This window comes from Myotis yumanensis, unplaced genomic scaffold (assembly GCF_028538775.1).
Source record: "Myotis yumanensis isolate MYYU_CA2020_CCGP unplaced genomic scaffold, mMyoYum1.0.hap1 SCAF_10, whole genome shotgun sequence".
Classification (NCBI taxonomy): domain Eukaryota; kingdom Metazoa; phylum Chordata; class Mammalia; order Chiroptera; family Vespertilionidae; genus Myotis; species Myotis yumanensis.
Window position 1 is genome coordinate 43,057,357 of NW_027223761.1, and position 24,962 is coordinate 43,082,318.

The 24,962-nt window shown below is 56.7% G+C and overlaps 1 protein-coding gene across 3 annotated transcripts in view; it reads right to left on the minus strand.

Moving 5' to 3' along the window:
* Window positions 1–1,973: 1,973 nt before the first annotated feature.
* The window catches only part of PDE2A (phosphodiesterase 2A), an 89,850-nt gene continuing 66,861 nt past the window's right edge, over window positions 1,974–24,962 (minus strand). For all 3 annotated transcript variants that reach the window (XM_070425562.1, XM_070425563.1, XM_070425560.1), the window contains 27 exons: window positions 22,264–22,376; window positions 21,368–21,423; window positions 16,838–16,897; window positions 16,058–16,211; window positions 15,754–15,806; window positions 15,491–15,565; window positions 15,353–15,394; window positions 14,562–14,630; window positions 14,170–14,300; window positions 11,910–12,021; window positions 11,395–11,434; window positions 11,190–11,253; window positions 10,449–10,521; window positions 10,097–10,274; window positions 9,765–9,877; window positions 8,811–8,888; window positions 7,682–7,804; window positions 7,142–7,212; window positions 6,765–6,887; window positions 6,335–6,422; window positions 6,051–6,098; window positions 4,922–4,996; window positions 4,674–4,773; window positions 4,315–4,427; window positions 3,878–3,916; window positions 3,649–3,755; window positions 1,974–3,332 (listed from right to left, as the gene is read on the minus strand). In XM_070425562.1, coding sequence (XP_070281663.1) covers window positions 3,122–3,332; window positions 3,649–3,755; window positions 3,878–3,916; window positions 4,315–4,427; window positions 4,674–4,773; window positions 4,922–4,996; window positions 6,051–6,098; window positions 6,335–6,422; window positions 6,765–6,887; window positions 7,142–7,212; window positions 7,682–7,804; window positions 8,811–8,888; window positions 9,765–9,877; window positions 10,097–10,274; window positions 10,449–10,521; window positions 11,190–11,253; window positions 11,395–11,434; window positions 11,910–12,021; window positions 14,170–14,300; window positions 14,562–14,630; window positions 15,353–15,394; window positions 15,491–15,565; window positions 15,754–15,806; window positions 16,058–16,211; window positions 16,838–16,897; window positions 21,368–21,423; window positions 22,264–22,376 — 2,509 coding nt within the window. In that variant the 3' untranslated portion in view covers window positions 1,974–3,121. The remainder of the gene's footprint in view (window positions 3,333–3,648; window positions 3,756–3,877; window positions 3,917–4,314; window positions 4,428–4,673; window positions 4,774–4,921; window positions 4,997–6,050; window positions 6,099–6,334; window positions 6,423–6,764; window positions 6,888–7,141; window positions 7,213–7,681; window positions 7,805–8,810; window positions 8,889–9,764; window positions 9,878–10,096; window positions 10,275–10,448; window positions 10,522–11,189; window positions 11,254–11,394; window positions 11,435–11,909; window positions 12,022–14,169; window positions 14,301–14,561; window positions 14,631–15,352; window positions 15,395–15,490; window positions 15,566–15,753; window positions 15,807–16,057; window positions 16,212–16,837; window positions 16,898–21,367; window positions 21,424–22,263; window positions 22,377–24,962) is intronic.

Sequence of the window (24,962 nt, forward strand, 5' to 3'; positions counted from 1 at the left end):
GTACACTGTGTGGAGTCTGCATAAAGAGTGTATCAGCGTGTAAAAGAGAATGTGGGTATGTGTCCGGGTGAGAATGCCTCTGTGTTTCAGTATGAGAGGAGCTGAGCCCACAACACACCCTACACACCCTTCTCCACCTCTGGGGAGGTGAGGACAGGAGTTGGACGCCACCTGGTGGCCAAGGGCTGCACTACAAGCCCCATCCTTTTCACCCCCGATCTCCCGGTCCGCCCCCTTCAAGACGTGCACACGCGACCGAGCCCAGATCCTCCTCTGGCGCCTCCATCCACTTGCTCACCGTTCCTACGTCCCAGGACAGTCCCGCAGGGACTGCGACAGAGACCCTGTCCTGAGTGTCCTCCCTCCACCCGGGAGTAAGCCCTTGCTTGCAGGGGAGTCGTGCAGGAGGGTGCACACTCCAACTTCCGACGACTACTTAACCTCTCTGAACGTCAAGCTACTTGGTTATAGAACCAGGCGATAGTAGCCACTCCGCAGAATCACTGTGAGTTTTTATGTAAAATGAGACCATTAAATTGGGAAGGCAGGGCATGGGGCCAAGCCTTCTGTTCTCTCACCTGGTGAGGGCTGCCCACAGGCTCTTGCAGAAGCACCGCACTCCCATCCTCCTCCGGCAGTCTGTCCCGCCGTCCAGCCGCAGTCCCTCGGGCCGAAGGTCGCGCCCACCCTCCAGCCCGCGGTCGCGCCCTACGTCCGTCGCTCCCAACGCCAGGCCCCGCCTCCCACCTTCCGTCCGGTTCCCGTCCCGTCCCGCCTCTCCGCCGCCAAGACAGCTGCTCCGCCCATCCTTCCCAGGAAGCTCCCTCCTGCCAGAGGCTCTACCCAACACCTGGCTGCTGGTGACTGAGGCCACATGGACCCACCTTCTGGGGTACCTGCCAGTCCTACCTCTGCCCCCACCCCATGCAATTGGTCACCAAGTTCTGCCGATCCCACGTGTCTTGAATTCCTCTCCCTCTCGCCCAGCCCAGGGCACAGAGAACAGCCCTGGGATGATCCCTGCCCTGCCCAAGCTCTCCCGCACTGACAACCTTTCTCTGGCTCCCCACTGCCCACAAAATAAAGCCAAACTCCACAGCCTGCCATTGAAGGCCCTCTGTGACCTGGCCTTATGTTTCCCTCCATCTCTCCATTCCCTGTGTGCCTGCCCTTCTCTGAGCCTTTGTATGAGCAATTTCTGCTACCAGGAGTGCCTGCCCCCTTTTACCCGCAGGAAAACAACACCTGCTCATCTTCCAAACCTCACTGTGGTTCTTCTCAGGGTGATGATCCTGCTTGGAGCCCGTGGTCAGTGTCCCATAGGGTTGTCATGGCCTGAATCTGAGCTTGGATCTGTCTCCCCTACCAGGCTGCTAGACCCTCCAGATCAGGGACAAGGACAAAGTTAGCTCTAGGCCGCAGCGTAGGGTCCTGCCTGCCTGTGTGCGGGAGGAAATATGTGAGTTGTGCATTGATTTGATGGCAAGGAGCGATATGTCACAGCATGGGCCTGAAATGGGATTAAATGGCCTCAAGGGAAGGTTGGGCTGAGGACAGACATCAAATGCAGGGGAGAGGATTAAGGCCCAGGATGTGCACCCAGGTTATGCTTCCCCTTTGCCCAAAGGCCGTGGGAGAGGGACATGCAGACACATTCAGGGTTGGGGGTCACAAACAGAGGAGTACTCATGCCGGTCCACACTGAAGCTGGTGTCAGCCGGGCAACATTAGAATAGCCGTCCCCTGTCAGCCTTGGGCCAGGAACTGACCACCACCCCCACCTAGGGCCCACTGGTCAGACTGGGTTCTGTAAGAGGACAGAGTCAGACTCGGGGAGCCCAAAGCAGAGGCTGGGCAGGGAGCGACCTGGAGCCCAAGCCCCCCAGGGAAGGCTAGAGCCCTGAGGCCATTCAGCCCAGAGGAGCAGATTCCAAACCATAACAAGTTGTGGGGCAAGAGAAGTAGGCAGGCTCTGTGGTAAAAAGAAATAGATTTATTCTCATGTACAAAGCGGTCAGCCCACGGGACCATATACAACAGTTGCACAGAGTCCTAAAAAAACACACCTCTCTAAAGGCAACTCCAAATAGGTAAGGCAGGTGGCCCCCCTCCCCCCACCCCACAACACATACAGAACAAAGGAGAAGGGAGAAGCTGCCGGGCTGACCCAAGAGGCCTGGCCCTGTGGGGTCTCCCAAGCCCTGGGGCATGGGTGGATATGGCCTTGAAGAGGAGAGACACCCTGCCAGGACTGAGGCCAGGTCTCTCTCTGGCTGCAGGAATGGGGGAGAGACTCAGGCTAAGGGGGTACACTCAGGGGCCACCCCTATCTGCCCTAGGATGTTAGGGGCATTCTATGGCCTCTCCTAGGACTCCAAAGAGCTATGGGATTTTTATCTAAAAGGGTCTCAGAGAACTGATTGTCTCACCCTCCTGTTTCACCCAGAAGGGACTTGCCCAGGGTCACACAACCAGGAGGAAGCATTGCTAACTCAACAGGGGCCGGTCTCCCAGCCCAGGGGTCCTTCCTGCCCATTGTTTCCATCCTGGTTCTTCCTGAGCCCTTTCTCCCCAGAGCACTGAGTGCCCCTCTGGCATCTTCCTCATGGGATCTGCATCCATTTCCCCAGAACCCCATCCCCACCTTAAGTGTAGTGGCGGTCCTCAGAGGCACCTGTGGCTATTTCTAGTCCTCCAGCAGAGCTAATGACTGATTCTAAGACCCACCCTCTGTTGCATGAGGATCCTGAAGAGGGAAAAAGGGTACCAATCTGGTAGAGCAAGACTGGGGCCCAGGAGAAACCGTTCAGGCTGCCTCGGGGAAGGAGTGGCTTGGGGAGGACTTGCCAAGGTGTGATCAGAGGAGCAGAGCAGGGCCCACTGCTCATGGGTCATCCTTATGCTCTCAGAGGACAAGTGACAAAGTCTTGGTGAGGCTGGAAGTCTTGCTTCCATTAAACAGACAAGAACACTGAGGCCCAGAAGGTCAATACTTGCCCAGGTCAAATGGGAAGTTCTGGCCTAGAACCCAGGACCCATGGCTCCGGTCCCAGGGCATCTGGCCAGGCCAGTGGAGTGTTTACAGGAGGAGACCTGGGCGGGGAAGGGCCCTGGGAGTGGCTCACTCAGTGTCAAGGCTGCAACAACCATTGATGGGGCCCCCAGTGCCATCGAGCTCAGACACCTCGTACTCCTCATCCAGGAAGTCCAGCGAGTTGTTACTCGGGAGGCCTCGGATGGTGAATTTGTGTGACACCTTGGTCCAGTGCTCACGGTTAGAGGCCACGCGTTCATACAGCTCTGCTGCTTTGGGGAACAGGTCCTGCAGCAGCCTGGGGGTGCACAGGGGCAGGGTTAAAGGTCAGAAGTCAGGTAGTGACAGGAAGGAAGATTAGGCTATACCACAGGGAGAATTTCCATAAGAGTGTGAAGCATGATGGTCTCTTTCCATAGGGGATCAAGGATGAAGAGAAGGGCCCATTTCGGGGTAAAACAGGAGACTGCGGTGCCCAGAGGCAGCGGGGTGGGTCAGTGAAGCTGGGCCAAGCCCAGCTCAGTACCTGTGTCTGCTGTGATGGCCGTAAACAGCCAGGCCCCACCCCATCCTCTCTGTGCAGAGTCCCCAGGAGTCCCCATGAGCTCCCTCACTTGTAGATGGGCATGGCGATGTGCTCCATGAAGCTGATCTGCAGCTCGGGGATGTAGGCCTTCTCACGGTCCATCATCTCCATTGGCCTGTTACCCATGGCCTTCTCCTGCGGGCATCAAGTTATCAGGCCTGCCATCAGGCACCAGGATGGGGCTAACCCAGCCCCTCCCAGCCCCAGGCCAGGAACCCACCCGCAACCTGGGCACCCTGAGGTCATTCCCCACATACCAAATCTCCCTGGGAGAAGAACTCCTTATAGATCAGCTCCTGAAAGGCCAAAACTCTCATTACATCCTGTGAGTGGGATCCATCCACCCAAGCTCCCCTACAGCCCATTCCCAAGGAGGCAAACTGAGGTCTCCCTCAGCTCCACCTCAGGGCCTGTCCTTACCATCCCCAGCCAGTCAGGTGGATGGCCCCAGATGGGGAGGAATGGCTGGGTTCTGGCCCACCTTCCACCAGCCACTGACTTGCTGTGTGACCCTGGGCAAGTCCATGCCCCTCTCTGAATCCCTCCATCTGCCACCCCGAGGTGGTTTAGGTTTCCATTTCCCCCAAATAAGGCCAGGCTACGCTCAGCACAGAAAGGGTGCTCAGGTGCAGGAGCCACACAGAGCCAGGCAGGATGTGAAGCCTGCATCTTCCCAGGGAGGGGCAGCCCTTACTGCAATCTTCCTTGTGGTCTTCCAGCCCTTGGTCTGGTCAGAGAGGTCACAGGAGGTCATAAGGAGGCAGAGGAGGAGGCTGTGGTGCTGCTTATTGGTTCGATCATAGCCCACTGTTGGGAAGAGGATGGGGTCAGCCTCCTGGTGCTCTCTCTCTCTGAGGACAAGGTCCTCAGGCCCCACCCCAAAGTGGTCCAGGGAATTTGGCATCCTGGATGGGAGCCAAGAGGGCTGGGGCTGGGTCTGCCTGGTGGTTGATGCTGGAGGGGGTGTGTCTAAACTCTTTGGGATGCTCTCCAGGCAAATCCCCCTCTTGGGGTTCCTCCCCAACGCCAAGGGCCAGGGCTAAAGGCAGACACCTTCAGCCATCTTCTGGAGGTCCTTGAAGATACGCAGGTGGTGGGCCAGGTCCGTGGCCAGGATGATGTCCCGCATCAGGTCCAGCATGCGCTGATAGTCCTGGGTGCCGGGAGGAAGATGTCATGGCCTCCTGCCAGACACCCCCACCCAGTTCCTGGCCTTGAGGAGCCTCCACCCATAGTCCCCTTCTCCTGTTGTGAGCCAACTCCTGGCTCCCACCCCCTCACACCCACCCGGGCCCCATCACCTTCCGGGAGAAGTGGTCGAAGATGTTGCAGCCATGGGTGTTCAGGATGGCGATGGCCTGAGCGAAGTGGTGCCTCTGGGGGGGAGAGGAGTGATGGGGCCTGGATGGATCAGGGGGCTCCCTCACCACTGACCTCAAAAGAGGGAGTAGGCCCAGCCCAGCCCTGGCCCCAAGGTGAGCAGAGCAGGCAGAAACAGGGAGTCAGGTCCTAGTTCCATTTCTGGGCACTGTTTCCACCCTTGGTGTGACCAGGGCAAGGCCCTGGCTGGCTCGGAGGCCCAGATTCCCCAGCTGTCACAAGAAGGGACATGGCAAAGAAAGCTCTGAGGGCCTCTCAAACTGGAACCGTTCTGAAATGATCCCTTGGAGTCCTAGACACCAATTCATGCAGCTAACATTTGTTTGCTGACAAGGAAAGGCAGTGCTGAGGCAAGGGCAAGGCCTCTGTCTCCAGACACTGAAGGGCTGTCAGTCGGAGGAGGAGGAGGCTCAACTACGGTGCGAAGGGCAGAAGCAGGGCTGCTACAGGGCCTCCCAGGAGGGAGGTAGCCCCTCATCTCCGGGGGTGTGCAAGCAGGCACAGTCTCTGGAGAGTGTAGTGGGGGGCAGCGTGGGGCAAGGTAACCTTGGAAGTGGGGCTCCCATTCTGTGCCAAGCCCTGTGCCAAGTGCAGGGTACTCAGAGATGTCTCAGATCTTGTTTCTACTCCAAGGAGCCCCCATTTGGGGGTGCGTAGGCCAAAACCAAATAATCCAAGGGAAAGCTGAGTGTGATGGGAATGGAGCCCCTCCCGGGCTTGGTGGGGAGGGTCTGTACAGGGTGTTCCCAGACATGCAAAGAGAATCGTGCTAAGTACAAATCCTCTTTTTGAAAACCTGGGCTCCAGCAGAACCTGCAGTCTGACTTGCACACCCATGCACACCTGCACCCCTCCAAGCCCATCCAGAAAAAGGAGCCAGACATGCCCTGGGGGAAGCTGCAGCTCTCACCGCCTGCCTGAAAAGCAGGGGGTGGGAACAGGAGGAGCTGGGTCACAGTCTAACTTTGCACATCACCACCTTATGAGGAGGAGGAGGAGAGGGAATGAGGGGAGGGGAGAGGGGGTAGGGGCTGGGGGAAATGGTGGTACCTCCATGACAGAGCCCTCAGAGCTGTAGAGCGCAGCCAGCACAGATTTCTGGAAAAGCCGGGAAAACTCCATCACTCTTCACATCCAGATCCAAGTGCTTAGGCCATATTAAGCCAAGCACTGCCCTCCTGCCGTCCCCCCTCCCCCATCCCAGAGCCCAGCACAAAGCCTAGGGCAGCCTCAGGCTCCTGGTCCCACCAGCTCCCACCCCTCCTCGGCCTGGAGAAGTAACACTCCCAGGCACCCCAGAGAAGGTGCCCACTGTGAGGAGGGCAGGATCTCACCGAGGCCACCTGGAAGGAGTTGTTTGTGCCTCTGTGGTCCAGGTCGTGACACATGCAGGAAACAAACAAGGCAAAGATCTCGATGTCCCTGGTTGGGAGACAGAGAGGAGAGAGGTCCAGCCACGGCCTCCTCCCCAGACCCTCAGAGGAGGGACAGCTCGCTGAGATGTCCAGGAGCCACCAGGACAAGAGCTCAGGACACCTGGGCCCCCTTCCTGGAAAGAAGCCCTGGTTTAGAGTTTGGCAAGCCCATCATTCCCTGGGATTGTGACTGTGAGCAAGTTCTGGCCAGGAAAATGGGCCCTCACTGGACCGTTAAGAGGGTCCCCTCAGATGGTGCATGTAAAGTGCTTGACACATAGAAGGCGTTTCCCTGTCCCAAGGAAGGGGATCCCAGCGGCTAACGGATGGGGGAAGGGCAGCCACTCACTCGAGGTAGTTGGTGAGCTCCAGGTTCTTGTAGAGCAGGTAGCAGAAGTGAGAGACAGAGAAGGCATGCATCCAGTTGTGGTAGGGTGGGTCCCGGTAGCCCTTCTTCACCATCAAACAGAACCTGGGGGAGGGGAGAGGGCAGCAGAGGGGCCTCAGGCTCTCCTCCAGGCAGCCCTTCAGGCTCTGCGCTTCCCCATTCCTTTCCTTTCCTCATGGTCCCAGTGTCTAGGAACTGCCTCTCACTCATGGAGCCTGCCCACTTGTTCCAGAAAGACCCCTTCCCAGCAGGCTGGGGGCAATGGATGCGAGAGCTGAGGACAGAGGAAGGCAGAGATGGGGCTGCCTGCACGCGGAGGGGAGGGCTGGGGCACACACCGGGCCAGTGTCGGGCAGTCAATTTTATAGTTGTTGATGAAATTCATGTCCTGTAGCATGCTGAGGATGGCCTGCAGAGGGCAGAAGGGAGGGGACAGAGGGATTGTCAGTTTCAAGACAGGGCTCCCGCTTTGGCCCTTCTTGAAGCCTACACAATTGTGTGGGAGTCTTAGATGTTTAGATCTATACTAGAGAACCATAAAATAGCAGCACCAAGCATTCTCGGAGCCAAAAGCGTTAAGAAATATGGTATCTAAGAACTCTTGGAACCAAGCTCTCCTAAAATCTTAGAAACACAGGGAGTGAGGTGCCAACCCCGAGGCCACAGGCGGGAGCAATCCCTGCCAATCATCCAGCCAGCCCCTGGCCTCTGGGCAGGCCCCGCGGCCCATGCTGGCACACCACATGCCCATTCCATCTCTAAGGGAGACTCTGTAGGCTTCCTTGATGGCTCTGTCTTGCCAGGAAGTTCCTGTGTACATTTAACTTAAATCTCTGCCTGTACACACTCTGTCTCATTGCGGGGAGGGGGAAGCTCACCATGGAAGTGTCATCCTCGGGAAGAGAGCGAGGGGTGTAGGTGAAATTGGCGAAGTTAGAGTCGATGGAAGCCACAGGCTGGATGCCGTCATGGAGCAGTTTGGTGTATTCGTCATCAGAGACCTACAGGGGACCAGCCCGGGTATTAGACCCCTCACCCAGAGTGTCCCCGGTTGAGCCATCCAGTCCATGGACTGGTACTGCACAGGAGATCACCACCCTCCCCTCACAGCCCTGCAGGCCACCTCCTGAGCCTCCTTGTCTGTGACCACCCTCACCTGAAACAACCTATCCTCGGCAAAGACAAAGGACAGCCTTTCGTGACGCCCCCGAACCATGGCAGCCTTTCACAGACACTAACTTCAAGATTCCTTATTTGGGAGGGGGGCCGTCTCTGGAAGGGCCCCAATCCTTCCTCCTACAGCGTTGACTCTATCTACAAAGTCTGGGACCCTTTGATCTAGACCAGGGGTGGGCAAACTTTTTGACTCGAGGGCCACAATGGGTTCTTAAACTGGACCGGAGGGCCAGAACAAAAGCATGGATGGAGTGTTTGTGTGAACTAATATAAATTCAAAGTAAACATCATTACATAAAAGGGTACGGTCTTTTTTTTTTTTTTAGTTTTATTCATTTCAAACGGGCTGGATCCGGCCCGCGGGCCGTAGTTTGCCCAGGGCTGGTCTAGACACAGGTGAGAGGAAATGTTTACATCAACAATGACCACCACATGCTGAGAACTAAAGCCTGAAAGAGCGTTGCTGACACAGGGTCTGGGAATGGAATGGAATATTATAATTAGGACTTCAGGACTCCTGAACCTAGGGGAGCTGTGGCAAGGGCCCTGAGTGAGCCTCTCAGTCATTCCCAAGATGGGAATTATCCCTGGACATGGGGAACACCTGGCCGGACCAGGCTCTTCCCCAGGGTGGGTGCTGCTGCCAGCCTCGGGACAGAACTAGAAAGAACATGCCTGGAGCTGGAGTCTAGCATTGCACTGGGTCTGTCTTCTTATCTTCATGAGGAGGGTGATCAGAAGCCCAGCCTGGTCCTGGGCCCAGGAGGATTTGGGGAGGCAGGGGACCTTGAGACCCTGAGGAGGAGGACGGAAGCTCCATGCAAGCCTCACCTTCATGTGGTACATCATCATCTCATTGGCGAGGTGGCTGCGATACTGGGCCTCATTCACCTTCTTGTAAAGGAGGGACTAGGAGGAGAAAGGGGAAGAATGCGGCTCAAGCAATGTGGCTGTGAAATCTCAGAATACCCAACACTGGGAAGGGGGTCAGACAGAGCCTCCAGTGCTGGCCCAGGTGTGAGCCTTGGCGCTCCAGCCCGGCGTATGAAGCCCCACCCAACCTTCATCTAGACCAGTGACGGCGAACCTATGACACGCTTGTCAGAGGTGACACGCGAACTCATTTTTTTGGTTGATTTTTCTTTGTTAAATGGCATTTAAATATATAAAATAAATATCAAAAATATAAGTCTTTGTTTTGCTATGGTTGCAAATATCAAAAAATTTCTATATGTGACACAGCACCAGAGTTAAGTTAGGATTTTTCAAAATGCTGGCACGCCGAGCTCAAAAGGTTCGCCATCACTGATCTAGACCTCCCTTGCTTTGCCTCCTAGGATCTCTTAGCACTGAGCTGGCCCTTTGCATCCCCTCTTGAGCCTGCCCTAGTCTTCAGTGATGGGGCCCCAGGCCCACAGCAGAGAAAGAAAACAAGGAGGGGGATCAGTGTCAGGGACCAGTGGGTTGGAGTCCCATGGAGAGCTGCCAGCTGTGGACAGTGAGACCCAATATTTCCCCAAAAGAAGTCGACCAGGGCCTTGGGTTGAGGTTGCTTCCAGAGGAGGGTGGGGGTGAGACAGGTGAATAATGACAATTGGGGTTTCCCACGGTCTGGGAGGCTAACGGGATAGGACGGGGAAATCATAAAATGTTCATATGGGAAACAGGTCAGAAGTGACCAGCGGTACAGAAGGTTGCATAGCAACCCAGCAGTGGGGCTCTGAGTTCCAGTGTGGAGAGGAAGGCAGAGGGTCCTGCACTGTCTCCACCCCTGTCTCCACTCACATGGGCGATGCTGATGCCGCAGTAGATGGAGAAGGCGGTGGCCAGGTCCTCATCGAACTTGCTGAACCAGGGTCCGTTGATCTTGTTCACCAGCTCGGCCACACCGATAACCTCTGGGGGCAGGAGAGGGGCTAGGACTGGCCAGTGGATGTGTCCGGCGGGGATCTGCCTTCCCTGCTGTCCTCAAGGGAACCCATGCCTGGGAAGCCTGCGCCTTGTGCTAGGGGACTCTAAGGCACCGGGCGAAAGGTTGCCAGCCCCTCCATTCGGCTCCGCCCCATCCTGCTCAGTCCCCACCCCAGACTGGCCCCGCCCCTCGTGGGAGCCCGCACCCTTGTTCTCGTTCTTGATGGGGAAGCAGAGGATGTTGCGCGTGCGGAAACCCGTGCTGTCATCCACGCCGCGGTAGAAAAGCGGGTGTGCGTAGGCGTCCGGGATGTTCAGGATCTGGCCTGTTGTCGCCACGTGGCCCGCTATGCCCTGGTCCGCCGGGATGCGTATCTCATAGCTCTGCAGGGGCAGGCAGGGGTTGAGAGGAAAAAGTTAGTGACTGTCCACAGAGGAGCGGGCCATGAGGCCTTCTGCGGACACTCGACCCCCTTCTCCTCCCCTAGCCCCCCCCCCCCCCCCCCCCCCCCCGCCCCACAGGACCACAGCAACACTCTCCGTGGGGCCCTGCCTCACCTCATCTTCCACCACGCCCCCGTCGAACACCTTGGCCACCAGCTCATTTTGATCCAGCAGGAACACAGAGCAGCTGCGGGGAGACGGCCTTGGTCCACAGAGCCCTGACACCCCTCTCCAACCACCCCCGCTCCTCACAACTTGAGGAGGAGCCCAGATTTCTAAGGCTGGAGGAGTGATCTGTGCTGACTCTCCTCGGGGCTGGCTGACTCCTGACATTAGTTCAACCCAACGATTTTTTTTTTTTTTGAGCGCCTACTCTGTGCCACGCATTTTATTTTATTTTATTTTATTTTTTAAATATATTTTATTGATTTTTTACAGACAGGAAGGGAGAGGGATAGAGAGTTAGAAACATCGATGAGAGAGAAACATCGATCAGCTGCCTCCTGCATACCCCCCACTGGGGATGTGCCTGCAACCAAGGTACATGCCCTTGACCGGAATCGAACCCGGGACTCTTGAGTCCGCAGGCCGACGCTCTATCCACTGAGCCAAACCCGTCAGGGCTGTGCCACGCATTTTAATTAGGAGCTCAGGACCCATGGCCAGCAAAGCAAGCCCCACCTCTGCTGTCATTGGACGTTACAGTCTAGGGATGGTCACAGGCATGAAGTAAAGGATCATACAAAATGTGCTAGGGTCCCCCAGGAAGGCAGTGGAGGGGGAAAGGGAGGGAAGGAAAGGGTGAGGAATGAAGCCTGGGGCCTCTCTCCCCCGCCCACGGGTAAATTCACTCACATCTCAGCATTGCTGAGGTTTCTGGCCTCTGTGATGATCTCCTGGAGCAGGACAGAGACGTCATCTGAGAGAGGGAGAAGCGTGGGGGGGCAGTGGTGAGACCCGGCTAGAATGCCAAGGCCAAACCCTCCCACCTCGCCTCCCCCAAACTCCAGCTCCCCGCTCCCACCCCACAATCAGGCAGGGAGGAGGACAGTGCACCCACCCAGGTGAGTGAAGAGGTTCTTTGCCACTTGGAGAAGAGCCTAAAATGGAGAAAATAGAGATCACTGAGGCCCAGGCTACAGAAAGTGACCCTCTCCAACCTGTTGCCTCCAACACCCCCAGGGGCTTTTCATTCCTCTCCTAGGGCTCTCCACACATGCTGGAGACACAGAGTCCAATTGTGTCATTTGGCTACTAAGTGGAGGAGTGGGAGGAACTGCCTCCGCGAAAGTGTATAGAAATCTGCAGCCTCAGATGTGCATTCACCTCAGCTTCCAGCCACCCAGCATTGCTGTAGTACCCGAGGTGAACACTAGAGGGCGATCGCATACAGCGCCTGCAGCCAGTGGCCACTCTGAGGAATCCGTGACGGTCCTCCTTAACAGGCCTCCAGAGCTCTAGGTAAACCCCCTGCCATGGTCCAGATAGACACGGGCTTTTCCCTTGTGGATAAGTCACTGGGGCTGGGAGCTGGGTGACTTTGTTCCTGAGAGAGGCGCAAGGCAGGCCACTCACCTGGCACTCACACTTGAGCTTCTGCTCCTTCTGGAATGCCAGGGTGCTTGTGAGCACCGTGCTGGTGTAGTGAAAGCAATGCTGGACCACGTGCTTGTCCTGATCCGTGAATCTGGGGAGGGAGGCGAGGTCATCAGAGAGGGAGCGGATGACAGACTTCTCCCCCACAGTTCTCATTTCCATTCCTCCAGGAGGCCCACTCAGAGATCAGCAGCTAAGCATCACTCCCCTCCACTGGGGCTGCTCAGTGCACAGCTGGCTTGGGGCAGCTTCTCCCTCCGACTAGAGGCCCCCTGGGGAGGCTCTAATTCTCCTCAGAACTAAATGTGTTTTCCTCCTCAGGCTATTGCTTCTTGAAGCCCGGCCATGTCTCCCTCTGCTGACTTTAGATTTACCCAAACTGAGGCTGGGTCAGAGCTGGGTGTTCTCCTGCTCCTCCCCGGAGGCCCCTCCAGGCTCAGGATGGGAGTGGCATTGCCCTGTTTTGTCCAACTCTAGTCCCTGTCCTACTCTTGCAGGACTTGGGGTGCTTCTCCGCTTCAGCCACACTAAAATCCTTACCATTCTGAGAAAAACCCCAGTTCCTTCACACCTTCATGCTTTTCCCTACACTATTCCCTCTGCCCAGAATCCCTATCCCACCATCCTCCCTCTATGCCCTGAAAATAAACTTATAGTTTTGAAGGCAGGGACCATAACTATATCACCCCATGTCCAAGGCAGAGGCTGGTACAGGGGAGATGTTTGGGAAGTGTTTGCTAAAAAGTCTTAACTGTTCTCTACCTCTGCCCTGGCCACCAGCCCCACCACACTCTCTGCTGAAGGAATTCTGGAACCCCTGTTCTCTGAGTTGCAGGCAGCGTCCCTGCAGTCAGGCTTTGAGCTGAACCCCATCTCGGCTCGTGCAATCATTTACCAATCACTCCCTGAAATATGTGGAACCCAGAGGTGGCCCTGTCCCTGCCCTGGGCCTCAGGGCTGTCACCAAGGCCCCAACTCATTTACCATCTGATACCACCCCTTCTGTAGGTATAAGGCCATCTCAGAACCCAGCACAACCAGCAGCCAGAGTCCACAGCCCCTGCTGGACTCCCGCTCACTCTGCACTCCTCTCCCTAAAGGCCTTTCCAGGGCCATCTGGTCAGCACACAGCTGGACACAGTAGGTGCTCAGCATGTGTTCTCCCACTACTAGGATGCCCACCTGTACCAAATGACACAGGTCCCACATCCTCCTGCTGCCCCCCCGCCCCCCGCCCCGCCCTCCAGATCCACTCAACTGCCTAGAGTTCTATGTTAGAAGTCCTGCTACATAGGCTGATGACTCCCAGGTCTCTGCCCACTCCTGCAGACCCCATTCCTGGGCTTCTGACACCTTTCCCCACTCTCCACTTCCTGCAGGAGCCCCAGCCTGTTTGCTTAAGCCCCAGGGGCCAAGCATCTTGTCAGCATCTCTCTGTATCCTGGAATCAGCCCTCTGCTTGTAAGCCTTAGCCCAAACTATAGAGCTGCTGGACCAAGTGAGGCAGCATCCATACCCTGAACCTACTCCCAGGACATAGCTAATCAATCATAGGACTAAGAACCAGTCTCAACACAATATTTCAGGCAGCTACTGCCAATCAGCAAGTTGGTATAGGACATGAAATCTATTTATGGTACCACTCTGAGATCCCAAATCTGATCTCAGTTCCTGAGAGATTCCTCCTAACTAAGCCTGTTTACCTGCCTCTGTGTCCTGCCCGCCATTCCGTTTTGTGTGATTCTTATAGCTGCCCTGTCAGTGCCTATAAAGACCCTCAGGTTCGCCTGGCCCCCAAGCCTGTGTTCCCTTTAGCCATTGTCCACTGTGTCAGTGATGCTCTGTGGGTTCCCGAGAGCCCACCATCCCAGAGCTCACTACCTCTCCATCAGGGAATTCCCAGCAGAAATGCCAACAGGGGATGGCAGATGGGGAAGGAGGCCAATACCCTAATAGTGGATACTCCCAACTGCAAGAAGTGGGCAAAAAAAAGCAGGAGCTCACTTGGACCTCAACATGATTTTAAATAAGCTAAAACGGGTGCCGGAGAGTCAACAATTACCTGTGCCTCAGCCGTAGCAGAAGCAAGAGCCTAGCACTCTCACAAACCTGAGGTCTCTTACACCAACAAACCATTCACACTGCTGAATAGTACCCCCTTCCAGCTCTGTTACCCAAGTAGAACCCTGTCCAGGCTCTCAGCTCACCTCCTGATCCACCTCACCCCACCCTGACTCACAAGTCTCCTCCGAGCTTGTTGAAGGCACAGGCCAGGGCCACCACCTGGTCCGTGGCCCGACTGATGACAGGGACACAGAGCATGGTCTGCAGCTCACAGCCCAACATGCTTTGCAGCTGCCGCACATCCTCCTGCAAAGGTGAGGTGAGTCAGGGCAGGGGAGGAGGGAGAGAGTATGTTTCCCTCCCCCAGCCCAGCACCATCTGCAACAGGCGGCTCTCAGGGACTCCTGCAGGTGGGAAGTGCTATGGTGTGGGGTGGACTGGGAGGAAGTCCCTGGGTCTTGTCACCAGCCTTCCTAGGCTGCCCTGTCCCAGCGACCCTGGCCATGGCAGCTGGACATGGTCCTCTGCCTTTGCCTCCTCCCCTGGTCCAGTCAGGCCATGGCTTACTGTGGTGAGATCTTTCAGCTGGATACACTCCTTGTCTTCCACCACCCGGCCCAGGCGTCCCATTGTCAACTGTGGAGGGAGGAGCGGCTGAGTCAGGGCCCACCCTGGCCTGAGGTCAAGGCCATCTCAGACCCCAACCCTCCTCCCCAAAGTCTGGAAGATTCAAGGACCTTTTCAGTCGGTCCAAATGGGGAATGGAGTCAACACTGGGGGCGGGGGAGGGGGGGGGGTTCCTGCTCCTGACCAGAACGCCCTATGGAAGATGTAGGGCAGGGGTCCTCAAACTACGGCCCGCGGGCCACATGCAAATACAAATATTGTATTTGTTCCCGTTTTGTTTTTTTACTTCAAAATAAGATATGTGCAGTGTGCATAGGAATTTGTTCATAGTTTTTTTTTAAACTATAGTCTGGCCCTCCAACGGTCTGAGGGACAGTGAACTGGCCCCCTGTTTAAAAAGTTTGAGGACCCCTGATGTAGGGTCTCCCCTGACTAGGAGAGAGAAAAAGCAGACTCCAAGATTCTCATTGATCACGACAGATTCTAAGAGAACCAAAATCCAGAAACACCCCAACAGCGGCAAACTGGTCCCAAGTAAACTGTTCTGTAGATTGCATGAGATTTCTCCTGTGGATCCTGATCAAGAAAGGCTGTGAGCGCTCAGAACATTTCTAAGTAGACCCCAAGATCCAGGTAATTCCATCCGATTCCAAGAGATTCTGGCAGATCCCAGGCTCTCGGTGCAAATCCCAAGTGCGCCTCGTTTGCCTTAACTGCTCCTGCAGACTCACCGGGAAGCTGACCTCTTCCTCCAGCACTTTATCTCCGATGACCTGCGGGGCAGAGGGGCGGCGACCCATTAAAAGATCAGCGGGATGTTTCTCCTTAGAGACACCGCCCCCCTCCCGGTCCCGGGGACCGGCCCTCACCTTACAGGAGAGCTGGAGATTGTCCTCCGACACCAGCAGGAGGCAGCAGTGGGACGCCTGGGTCTCCTGCTGCAGCTGGAAGGCAAGCACCCCGCGAGGGGCTGACCGCGGGTCTGGGCCGCCCACTCCCCACCCTCTCCCCTCCGAGGCTCCTCGGGTGGGTGGGAAAGAGGCGAGGGGCGGGACGTGGAAATCCCAGCTGAGAGGGAGAGCTCGAGACCCGTCGGTCCCTGGGGGAGCAGGGGCGGGGCGTAGGGACTCACGTATTGGAGGACTTTGAGCTGCAGGGAAGAGGCGTCCAGATCGTAGAGTTCCCCTGCAAAGGCGGGGCGCGGGTCAGAGGTCAGAGGGTCCTTAGACACCCTCTCCCGCCCCCCCCCCCCCACCTCCTGCAGCCCTAACTTAGCGGTCCAGCCCGTAGATCTCCCCTCCGACAGCTACCCCGCCCGCCCCCGGCCTCGCCCTACCTCTAAGGCCCCGCCCCCGCACAGGCCCCTCCCCCCCAGGTGGGACCCCTCCCCTCCAGGGGGGACCCCGCCCCAGGACCCGTCGCTGCTGGGTCCTCACCGCACAGCTGCAGGATCTTGCCGTCGTTGTGGGTGTACCCAACCCGGCCCTTCTGGTCTCCCGCCGTCCCCGCCGGGGGTTTCTGGACAGTTTCGGGGGCCACGCCGGGCCCGCGCTGCTGCAGGGCCTGCACCCTTCGCAGGGCCACCAGGGTCTGGGGCGGGCCAAGCGGTCAGCTAGCCTCTTGCCCCGACTTTTCCCGCTCTCGCCGCCTCAGGACCCTTCGCCTGGGCTCAAGCCATTTCCTCTGCCTGCGGGGCCATCGCCCCCACCACCGTCCGAACACTCATTCCTCAGCGCTCCACCCTCCCGTGGGCTCCCACTGCCTCTGGAGCGTCCTCCCTCCAGCCTCCACCCCTAGCCCCAGACTCTTCCCAGACAGGACAAGGGCGCTCTCCCTGTGTCTCTAGCACCCACAGGGAATTCTAAGTCCTTGTGAAAGTCAGCATGAAATCTCAGGAGAGAGCCTCAGGTTCATTATGTAGATAGTCCCTCGTCAGTACTGACCAGATACTTGATTCGCCTTATCTCACCAGTACACCCTATAGGTCAGTGCTTTCCTCATCCTCATTTTCAGATGTGAAACTAACTGGTGCTCAGAGAAGTTAAGTGACTTGCTCAAGGTCACACAGCCCACAGGTGGCGGACTGGAACCCAGGTCTGTCCAGCTCCCTGGCAAGATCATCTTACCCACTGTGATGAGGGTCTTCAGCCGCCCCCCACCTACCCCAGCCCTACCCCAGCCCTACCCCTGCCTACCCCAGCCCTACCCCCACTCACATGCTTCTCCACGGCTTGAAGGCTGCACTCTTGACTGTCACTCAGCTGGCCACAGTGCACCTGGAGGGATGTGGGAGAAGAACTAGCTGTGACTGTCCCTAGCCTCCTACCTCTGTCAGAGGGCCCTCCCTCGGCACACACCTGTCCCCACCAACACATAAACACTCCAGTCTGCGGGCTTCAGTGCGAAGCCTGTCCTTCTGGCCGAGCACAGGGCTCCAGGAGAGTCCCCTCCTCCAGCAAACCTCCTAGGGCTAATTCAAATAAAAGTGGACCGTGCCCGATCTCTGCCTTTTCAGTCACTGTTCCATCAACGGCACAATTCAGGTGGACAGTGAGGAAAGGGGGTGACCTGCAACTCCTCTCCATCTCCCGCCTATGGAGCCCTTCAGGACCCAGTTATGGAATCAGTGCTCTTAGCCCAAGCCTCCCATCTCCATCCTTTCTGAGTTGGGGTTTGAACTGCCCCTAAGTCTGGGTAAGAGAAGAAGTCTGACAGCTCTGATGCATCTGCTGTGCCGTAAGAACTTGGGAGGATGGGTGAGTAAATGAATGAATGGAGTGATAAAGAGCTTTGATCGAAACGTGAGTCTCACCATCCAGTAAGGCAGGCTTCCACTTGCAGATGGACCGAGGCCCAAAAAGGTTAAGTGACATGCCCAAGGTCACACAGAAGAAAGGGGCAGGATTGAGACAGTACCGACCACTCTCCCCCACCTTCTCTGCCCACACCTTCCATTCTCCAGACCCACTCTCATCACCACACACATTAGCCCGTCTCTCCCTAACTTCCCTGTGTCAGTTACCAGAACTCCCCTCAGCCCACCTTTCATACCCCGTGGGGTCCCTTCCCACACCCTTGCTAGAGTGCTTGACACAGAAAATGAGAGGGACAGAGGGAGGGATGGCAGTCTGGGGACCCACTGCAGGCCCTGCTAGCAAAGATTTCCAACAGCGTCACCAGCTTCTGGTGGTGCCTACTCAGAGCTGCTCATCGCCTGCAGGGCACCCCATGGTGGCTGCACTGGGGTTCCCTCCTACATCCTCCCTTCTCACTCAGCAGCTGCCTGCCTGTGCTCTAGGTCCCCTGCCAGGAGCAGATGGAGAGGAGACCAGCAGGTTTCCAGGAAGCTCACATCTGGCTGGGGCAGGATGGAGTGGGGGATGTGATCAGGAGGTACAGAACCTCATACCTGAGGAAGAAGGAGAAGGCAGATGGGGTGGATGGGAACTTAAAGACTGTGGGAGCTCGGGGGTGGGGGCTGGGGGGAGGGCATCCGGGAGGCTTCCAGAGCTGGCACTGAGGCATGGGGAGGACAAGTAGAGCCTGAAGAGAGGGGACACTGCAGGCAGGAGCTGTCCTGGCAGTGCTGGGTAGAAGGTGGTACAGGAGATGAGGATCCGGGCAGGAGTGGGGTCCCCTTGCTCCAGGGGGCGGGTCTGGAGTGCCAGGCTAAGGAATTGGACTTTAGCTTGAGGGCCATGGCCTATGGGGTGTAGGGTGAGTTGGAGGAAGCAACACTGGAGGCAGGAAGCCCTGGACAGGGTCTGGTGGGATTGAAGGTTAAGCTCTGGCTGAGGCCCCATCTATGACGCCCATGGGACAGGGAGTTGGAAGCGGCTGGGGCATGGTTCATTTGCATGTGATTCATATAAACATTTCGGCATTTCACTGTTAGTAGATGGGGAGGACATCTACTTGTTTCTTCCTCCTGGACCCATCTCTCAGGAAAAGGGAAGGTCGGGGCCCCTCTAGGGCTATGGGGGCAACCAGTTCCTGGGCTGCCAAAACAGCTTGGTCCCAGTAGAGAGCTGGGAGACTGAACGAGAGCCTCAGAAGGCCAGGGGAAAGGAAGGAATTGTGGAGCCCTCCACCCCCTGGACCTCCCCCGGCCCCAGCACACACTCCTGGGCTGCCTCACCCACTTCCCCACCCACATGGGCACACTCAAAACTGTACATAGGATACTGAGTTCGAATACCCAAGAGCCATGCACACGCTTCTGCCCCGCCCCCGTATGCAAACACACTGCCCCCCCACACACACACACACACATGGCTTTTTGCTCACCAACAGAAACTCACACTTGCAGGGAGCTTGTCTGGGGCCCAGTAGCAGCCCTGTGGTGGGCACTGGGGCTGTAGAGAGGGTTGAGAACCCAGCAAAGCCCCCACACCTCATCCTCACCAAGTTCAACATGGCTAATCCTCATGCAAGTGGCTGGCACAGCGGGGGGGCGGGGGGGAGCGTGGGCACACATCACACATCAAATGCCAGAGACCAAGTGCCTCCCACTCCTCAAAGGGACTTATTATCCCAGAACTGAAGAACAGAGCCACTCTTTCCACACAAAGAACCTGTAATCAAGGTGCCTGGAGCTGCAAGCTGCAGAGGCCCAGAACTATTCGAGGCTGCCCTGCGCCTGGATGGCATATCTCTCAGAGAGCCTTCCATTGTCCACACTTCTACCAGGCCCCAATATTCCTTGCAGAGCTCCCTGGTTTCCTTGCTTGCACTTGCCATCATTTGCAATTCTATCCTTATTTTGGTCGCTGGTGTGTCTGTCTCCTGGGCCGCTCCAGACTATGGTCTGTGGAAGCAGGGCCTGTCTGGTCTCTGTCATTGCTGTTTGCAGCACCTAGCACACAGTGCCTGGCAGTGCTCGGGAAATATGCCTTCCATCGACGGATGGGTGGATGGGTGAATACCAAGAGCAGAGACTCAGAGAGGGGAATGGGGCTTGCTGAGGGAGGAGCTGGTGAGTCAGTCTTCCCAAAACATCTGCCCTGGGGCAGGCCCTGTACCCTCTGCACCCTCTGCCCTTGGAATCTGGTAGCAGCTGGGAGGTTCAAGGCTGCTGTGCTGCCTCTTGGAGGATGTGAGGTCCTGAGGCCCAGGAGCGCTGGGGTAGAGCAGCAGGACAGGATCCATCAGTTGTATGTGCACTGGGGACAGGGGTGTCCTGGAGGCGTGCTATTTGAGTAGGAAGGCACAGGCTTGGAGAAGAGGCAGGCCACGAATAATCCATACACCTTTCTAGAGCTTTTCACTGCCAGGCGTGTTCAAGAGGGTGAGGGGACAGTTGTTGGGAACTCCTGGTAGCCAAAGTCCCAGGTAGCATCTTGCTCAACAGCAGGCACCTCCGCCTCACCAGGATCACACTCTTCCTCCAACACCCTCTCCCCGCCCTGCCTTGCTCATGCTCTGCCCTCGGTCTAGAATACCCTTTCTCTTCTCTGCCTGCAGACGTCCTCCCTGTGCCCAAAGCCCATTCACAGGCCGTCTCCACTGTGAGGCACTGCTTGTGCTCCAGCCTCTGCCACCAAAGCATCCGTATTTATTCCCTTTGGCCAATAGTGGCCTGAGGGTGTCCCTGCCTTCCTCCAGATGGACAGACTCTGGAAGGCAGACATGGGTCTCACTCCTCTGTCTGCCCTAGCATGCAGCCTGGAGCAGGGCCAGAGAAGGGTTTTGCTAGAGAGAGTTAAATTCAAGTGCTCTGACTCAACCCCTTCCCCAATACACAACACACACACACACACACACACACACACACAAACACACACACACACAAACACACACAAACACACACACACACACAGTGAAGCCTGACTCCCGGCCCAACCTGAGCCAAGGTGAGCAGCAGTCATGGCAACCATGCTCTTGCCCACAAGACGAACCACCTTCCAGATGTTTTCCTCTGGGGGAGGTTGCTCCTCTACTGACCCAGTCCTCCCAGCCCCAACACAGGAAGTCCTTCCTAGGAACCTGACACCCCACACTCTTCCGCAACAAAGGTGGGCTGCCCGAGCCGCTGCCTCCCACCTCTTCTGCACATTGGCCCAGCCCTGGTGCTCTTCGAAGAGACCAGCTCTGGCACAGATTGGGACTGAAGGAGGGAGGGAAGCAGTGCTCAGAACTCTGCCAACAGCAGATCCATTCCCTGCGGGAACAGAAGCTGGGGGGCGGGAGAAAGCAAGGGGGACGTGTCTCTGTCAGGCAGATGGGACGCAGAGAAGACCAAGCCAAGTACCCCTTCCTTCCTCTGCTCTCCCTCCTCTCCCCATGGGCTCCCCCCACTCCCACCGCCCTCCCCCTCCAGCAGCTCCAGAAAGGTCAGGCGCCTCAGAAACCTTTAATTCTGTTTTAATGAGCTCAGAGGAGTCCCTGGGGACACAAGGCCAGATCATTTATCTGTCTGCACCCCAAATCTGCTCCTTATTGAGGTAATGGTGATGTGGGAGTGTTAACCCTTCTGTTCCTGGGATGGGAAAGAGACTCTGAACAGCCCCTCCATATATGAGAAGGGCCTGCAGAACCCGCCCAGCAACTTGGCCCTGCTCATTCAAAGTGGGGCAGAGGGGTGGGGTGTGGGAGAAGCCCCAGACCCCCATTTTCTACAACTCCAGCCCAGCCTGCTGCTCTCAACACACACACACACACACACACACACACACACACACACGACTCCACCCACCGCTCCCTCCCCTGGTGTCCTCTTCCCCATCCCACCCTACAAGGGCTCTTACCAAGATGACGGCTGCCACAGCCCCAGCCTCCTTGTCCACCAGCGGTATGACCAGCACTGAGGGGGAGAGGGCAATGAGGTGGTCCTGCGGGGCCAGTGAGGCTCAGGAGACTGAGCCAGGACCCAGGGAGGGAGACAAAGACACAGAGAGAGAGAGAGCCTGGGACAGAGACACAGAGAGACCCAGAGACCCAGAGAGACAGAGGGGAGTCCTGAGGCAGCGACAAAAACAGCCACAGCGAAGACCCTTGCATGGAGGGAAACCCCCTCACTCGACAACCTTCTTGTGATCCTCCCAGCAACCCTGAGCAGGAGGCAGGCAGGTAAGGCTCAGCACCCCTAGTTTACAGATTGGGAAACTGAAGTCCAGAAAGGGGAAGTGACTTGCCCAAGATCACACAGCAAGTCAGGTCTCCTGACTCCCAGTCCTGTGCACTTTCCACATCGAGACAGAGGACAGAGACCTAGAGAGACTGAGACACGAGGCAGAGAGACATGGCGGACAGGGGGCATGGAGAGGAAGAGAGAGAAAAACAGAGAGTGACAGAGAGAGCATGACAACAGCCACAGCCCATCTAGCGACAGGCACGAACACATCATCACGGCGGCCACCGGCCACTGAGCCCTAGTAGGTGGCAGCCCTTAACATGCGTCATCTTATTTGCTCTTCCTTGCAACACCCCCTCAAAATAGGTTCTGTTGTCCCCATTTTACGGACCATGAAACTGAGGCTTAGAGAGGTTAGTAGCATACTAGAGAGAGAATTAGATGGAGGGATTGCTACAGACACAGAGCAAAGGAAAGAAGGAGACCAAGAGATGAACACAGGAGACAGACATGAACTGGGGAGCAGGGGTCACCGTTCCTCCTTGGCCCTGCCCAGCTCCCAGCCCTTACCTTGGGTGTCAGGAGCCAGTGGGGCCACCAGCTTGGCCAAAGGCTTCCCAGGGAGGTCCGAGATGCTGCCCAGCCCATTGCAGCCCAGCCGCTTCTGGGAGATCACAGCCTCTCTGCAAAAAAAAGGATGACCCCACCTCTCAGCCCCTGGATTAAAGAGAACAATCCCTGGCCCAGGGACACACAGTAGGCTGGGCCCTGCATGTCTGCAAAGATCTGGACAAGCTGACCTGCTGCAGGGCAGACGCCAGGGGGAAAAATAAAAGAGTCGGGGACCCCAGTCAACTACAGTCCAGCCTCCAGTGCCTCTTGCTGGTAGATGCTGGAAAGGTACACCAGGGGCCAGCACAAATCCCCAGAGCAAGGAAAGCAAGGGCTTGGAGGTAGGCTGCCTGGGCTAAATCTCACCGTGGCTCCCACCTGACCTTGGGTGAGTGACCTAACCTCTCTGAGCCTCCTGGATTATCATCATAACTAAAACTTATCAGATCTTTATGGTGCACACAGTCCAAGCAAATTACATAGATGAACTCAGAATTTCCAACTATCCTCCGAATTAAATAGCATCATCATCTCCATTTGCAGGTGGAGGAACTAAGGTACCAAGAGGTTAAGTAGCCTGGCCAAGGTTGCATGGCTAATAAGTGGTAGAGCCAGGATCTGAACCCAGCCAGCTGGCACCAGAACTCATACTCCTAACCAGCAATGCTTGAACCTTCCTAAAGCCCTACGCGGGGTGGGGGGTGGGGGTGAGCCTCCAAGAGGGAGTTGGCATGAATATTGGGGAGGCAAAGGGCATAGATGTGATGGAGGGAAGGGGTGGTAGGTGGGGAAGAATGAGCTTCTCTCTGCCCTCATCACACATGCCATCTTCCCCCTCCCCCCCTCCCAGCCTCTGGCTCTTCCTACTTAATTAAGTGCCTGATTTTTCACCAAATGTTACTCCCTGATGATTAATTGTCCTGGGTTCCTCATCTCTCATGCTGCCTCCACTTAATTGCGTTTGTAGGAACTGCTTGGCCTAGCTAGAAGAGCAGCTTGGGGTGGGGGTGGGGGAGGGATGGAACTCCTGTGTGTGGGGGGAGGTCACGAAGAGGAGACCATCAAAAGTCAGATGAAGAAAAGAGAGCTGGTGGCCTGAAAGGCTCCCCAACAGCAGCGAGAGAAGTTGAAGACCAAAGAGGCTGAGCATCTCCAGCGGGTCACGTAGCCCTCTGAACCAGGCCTGTTCACTCCTGGCCCCTGGGTCAGGAGCTATTAAGAACCAGTGGTGTCTCCCACCTCCCAGCCCTCACACCCTGGACCTCTAAGGCTCCTAGTGTGCTGGGCGCCAGTTCTGGGCTGTGACTGTGCTAATCCTCCCAGGAAGGAATAGCAATCTAGGGTGGCAGGAGGGCAATGGCAACCACGCTTTCTGATGACTAAATTGATAAAGGATGGGACTTCATGGGGACAGGGGCCCGGCCTTGGTGACCCTTAGCCAAACCCCCTTGTGGACCCCTCCCAGCCACTTGGCCTGGGACAGTCTGGTTATTGGGCAGCCACAAGGTGGCGCTGGTCCCTGAATGGGGCTGGTTAGTGGACTCTGCAGCTTCATTCCACTGACCCCTGACTCTCCACTTCCAATCTCCCCCACCCCACGCCGGGACCCAGGGTTGCCTTGGCCTCCCTCTTCCTCCCAACCCCCCACAAAGGACCCTGATGAAGTAATGTATCCTCAGTTTTTCTTCTGCACAAAACACCTTCCTTTGCGCTTATGGCCTCGTGACTCTCCAGCTCCCCTCTCGTGAGCTCCAGACGTCCAAAGGCCTCCTGGAGGCTTTCCTGTGGGCCCCTGAGATCGCCAAAGACACCCAGTCCCAACCCGAACTTACCCTTGCCACCACTACCCCAAGTGGCACAGCCATCCACTGGGTCCCTTGCCTCCCTCTTCCTCACCTCCCCCAGCCAATGGGTGAGTCACCGCCCATGCATCTCTCACAACGGTCCCCTGCTTCCCATCCCAAGCTACTCCCCAGCTCATACAGAGCCACCCCTCCCCTGACCTGCAGCAACCTCTCGCCTAGTCTCCTGCCTCCTGTCAGGCCCCTTAGATCCATCCCTCATACTAGAGCCAGAGCAAGTTTTCTCAACGAAATACTTATGGGAAAATTCTACTTGAAGTCTTTCATTCCATGGAGTGTTTACTCCGGGTCCTTCTGGGTCAAGTTTGGTACTGAGGACTGAGATGAGAAGAGGAGGCAGATATATGCCTGACGTTTAGAGTCCCAATGTCGCGCAGGGACTGACATGCAGGCCCATGGCCAAGGGCAGGAGTGTGGGCTCTGACAAAGGCAGGAAGAGTGGACCCAGCCTACCCAGGTGCCAGATGGAAGTGGGGTCCAGAAGGCTTCCTGGAGGAGGAGATGCTGGAGTTGAGTCCTAAAGGGCATGCAGAGGTTAACCAGGTAGACAGGAAGGAATGCACAGGTAGAGGGAACTGCATGTGCAAAGGCTTGGAGGAGGGGAAGAATGAGTGTCTGCTGGATGGTCCAACTGCAAGGAGTTGGTTTGGCTGGACAGCAGGAGGGGGACCAGGGCCCTGAGGGCAGTGGGAGACCCAGAGGGACTCAGCAGGGGAAGGTAAAGGTCAGGTTTGATGGTTGGCTGCTGGGAAAAATCTCACCAACAGGGAGAATCGGGGAGACCGGAAACCCAGT